A 3867-nucleotide genomic window follows, 5' to 3' on the forward strand; every position below is an offset into this window, starting at 1 on the left:
TTTATTTTTTTTCTTATTTGGGATTTCTTTGATTTTTTATATTCTTTTATGTTTCTCTTTCCTTTTTTTTCTTTTTCGTTTTTGTGTTCTCTTTTTTTTTCCTTCGTTTACTTCTCTTCCTTTTCCTTTTCCGCTTCTCATCATTCATTCCTGTTTTTTTTTCTTTCCCCCCCTCCCGGGTGACATACATGGCTGTCCATTATCGTACCTGTTGGGATCATTACAGCTGTCATGAGACACCGTCACTGTCTTGGGACATACATGCTGTCCCTTTTACCGTCATCGCTGTTTCTTTGGGATTCATGTACAAATTGCTTGTGTCCATACAGTCCACCTGTTTGGGACTATTACTTATGTTATGTGTCTTTTCCGTACCGTTTTTTTTTCTTTTTTTTTTGTTTGCCTCCCACTCACTTTTGCGGGGATCTACATGCTGTTCCTTGGTTGTATTTTTTTTTTTGTTTGTTACTTCCTTTGTATCGGTTTTTTGGGAAATACATGCCTGTTTGTCCGTACCTGTCACCTGTTTGAGTGACATACCATTGTTCTTTCGTCCGTACCGTCACTTGTTTGGACATTACATGCTTGTTTTGGACTTCTTGGTCATACTGTTTCGGGAACATACATGCTGTCCCCGTACCGTCGCCTGTGGGACATACATGCCGTCCTATTTACAGTCCATTCCTTCTGTTTTTGTGGACGTGATTACTGCTGTCCGTACGTCTCTTGTTTTATGGTTATGACACTTTTTGTTTGGGAAGGGAACAGAAATTAAGGTATCCATGTCTATACTTCAACGCAGCCGTAATATAAATCTGAAAAATAATATCCATCCACATCTAATGTATTGTTCTCTGTCAGTTCACTTCAACCATTTGAAAGAATGGAGGAAAATTTAATACGCGCTTGTTTTTTCTTTTTTACTGTTGAAGAACGCTTTTTTCTTTACTTTTGGTTGTTTGCCCATCGGCTTTCTTTTGGCTGTTCGGTGACATTCTTAAAAAAATAAACAAGGCACCACTACCAATGTTGTCGTTTGGGTAAAAATTGCGGTTGTAATTTGTTTATACTCTTTTTGTTTCCTTGTTTTATCTCGATCTTTTGAGCATTTTGTTTTGAACGAGTTATATTACGAAATCGGAATCGTAATGTCTGGTGTTCTTTTAGATATGCTTTTGCCTGTTTACATTGCATACAATAAGTGATTCCTTCTCTACTTATTACCGTTTTCTGATTATTGCATTAGACCTTTTTGATACCCGCTTAGACTTCCCAAACACTGTCTTACAACTAATATATAAAAAGCGTCCCAGCTAAAGACATGTAATGTACATGAAACCAAAGTATTTTGGACATGATGTAAGATATTGCGTTTTTGTCCTGAAAGCCTAAATAAATTGGGAAGTTTGCTGTGCCCAAACACCACTTTGAAGTCCTGTACCCTGTTCATTCCTCTGACGGGAACACCACCATCCCATAAAACAAAACCACAGAGGACTCACAAGAGGAGCCGGGGGCCTGCAGACTCCCCGAAAGCTCAGGTAGATTTCAGAATAGAATCAGAAAAAGCTTCTATAGCCAGCGACATACCATGAAGAGACCCTATGTGAGATACTTTTATTTCTACCCTGGACACAGACTGCTGTCTTAAGACCAACAGTGATGGTTCCTTTGATGCTAGAGTATATAAGTGTTACACCTAGCAGCGGGACAATCAGAGAAAAAGATAAACAATAACAAGTAGGGTTGATAGGCAACAAAAGGACAATACATGTCCCTTGTCTATGGGAACAACTATGAAATAAAAACATATTGCCTGGAATGAGATAGATTTTTTCTTTCTTGACCCTGAAAAGACCGCACTGTTAAAGACAAAACGCGTCCCCATGGCGTCTTTGATGCCTAGCACCCAGGGCCGGTTTTAAATAGGTTGAGGCGCGCCTCCACCCTGGGGGGCCGCAAAAGAGCCACAGGGAGGCGCGAAACTTGAAGAAAAATAATGGCTTCGCTCTATTAATCTGTAATTGTAGCGTGGGTGTATTAGCTTAAAATGCATCGTTTCCTTTCCCAAGTCAAAGCAAGTCAGCATTAAGGGAAGGAGACATGTGACCCCCAGCCAACAACTACGGTCTAGCCAATAGGATCTGAGTTAATAGTTTAGGTTCAGTTATGGTCGGCTGTAACCGGATGCTTCTATGGTGACGGGACAAGATACGGCGAGAGTAGATAATAGAAAGAATGTTGTCCTCCCGTGTTTCTGGTTGTCTGTGGAGAGAGTGCGATGGTTCCCATCAGATCTCACTAAGACTATTGAAAGTCCTGATACCCTCCGTCAACTCACCTAAACCTACTTGTGTGCACGGGAGGTTGGCTTTTCCGCAGACACTGATTTGAAGAAAAAAATAGAGATAATCTGCCTGCAGGGGGAAGGACCACTTGGGTTTTTATTATATCATGAAGCTGCTAGCTTCCTCATTGGTTTCCCACTGACAAACGCTTGTTTTTTTTCGTTTCTTTTTTTTTTCCTTTTCTTGGTCAGCTGCTTTTGGGGGGCGTGGCTGTCAGTTGTCTCTTAGTGTCCATGTCGATGTATATGTAAATCGGTTAAAAAGCAGTTGCTGGAAGCTTCAGTTTATAAAGACCACCCCTTCGCGGTACCCCCCCTGCTGTGGAGTATGGGCGTGTTTGAACGTCTACGTGTATTTCTTGTGTAGCTTTTGGTTTTCACCTCTCCCCGATGTTAGGGCAGCGTTAAGCACTTCTCTAAACTTTCTGTCTCATTCAGGACCAGGAGACCCCAAACGGGTGGATCTGAGTCTGTCAGGAGGTCTGGATTCTACAGGTATCCGCAGAGGAGGATAGTATCAGTAATGCACGCAGGCTACAGGCAATGGTAGATATTTTCTGATATATATAGGGACTGTTATTCTTGTAAGTATTATTATAACTTGGTTTTTCACAAATATACCGACTCCTCAAAACCCAGAGAACACAGATGGGATGAGTTTAATTGAACGTTGACAAGTTTTGAACATGAGCGAACTTGCTCAAACATCCGTAAAATATTACGTCCAGTGATGGCATTTAATAAATTAAACTATATTATATGTACATTGATGGGGTAAAATTATTGTCATAGGCCATTTTTCATTTTTTTTTTAAGGAGTTATTTCCCCCACAAAAGAAGGTGACAAAAGAGGAAAAGAGTGAGGGAGGTAGGGTAAATGCTGCTATGGCTGACAGTTGGCTGACCAGGCATTAGAAAATAGAAACAGTTTCGCTTTTCACAGGAGAGAATAAAGAGATGAAAAACTACTGAAAGAAGGCAACAGCATACCTGAGAGCCTATGGCTATATTCCACCTGTTTTTTGTGTTTGGAATTGTAATCTGTTTTCACTTCTTGTCACTTAAAAGATATATTGCCAGCATTAATTGGATCAGAAAGAGAATAAAAGGTAGAATAGATAGATAATTTTTTAGGAAAGAATATTAGATAGATTAGAAATAGGTTTAGAAGAGAATATAAATAGGTATTTATGCTCTCTAGTATAAAAAATGCAACAGATATGCAGGAAATTTGTGTTGTTTATGTTGCTAACATTTGTTTGGGGGGACCCCCAGAACCCCCCCCCCCCATCCCCCCCCCACCCCCACCCTACCCCCCCCACCCCCCCCCCCCCCACCCCACCCCCCCCACCCACACACCCCCCCCCCCACCACACCCCCCCCCACACCAAACCTCTCTCCTCCGCTCTCTGCATGCGACTATGCTGCTGCTGACACCTGCATGGCTCCGCCCATGGTTACCCTGTTGCTCTCGGGTCAAGCCCAATACCACTTCAACGTGACAAGGTGCGGCTCGATGA

General features: G+C 41.8%; 1 protein-coding gene across 1 annotated transcript in view; it reads right to left on the minus strand.

Annotated features, from left to right (window-relative positions):
- Window positions 1-283, minus strand: part of LOC118494561 (interferon-induced protein 44-like) — an 83168-nt gene extending 82885 nt beyond the window's left edge. The window contains exon 1 of the mRNA XM_035998878.1: window positions 278-283. Within this exon, the coding sequence (XP_035854771.1) occupies window positions 278-283 (6 nt within the window). The remainder of the gene's footprint in view (window positions 1-277) is intronic.
- Between the last annotated feature and the right edge of the window lie 3584 nt (window positions 284-3867).

The sequence above is a fragment of the Sander lucioperca genome, unplaced genomic scaffold (assembly GCF_008315115.2).
Source record: "Sander lucioperca isolate FBNREF2018 unplaced genomic scaffold, SLUC_FBN_1.2 Unpl_4, whole genome shotgun sequence".
Classification (NCBI taxonomy): Eukaryota; Metazoa; Chordata; class Actinopteri; order Perciformes; family Percidae; genus Sander; species Sander lucioperca.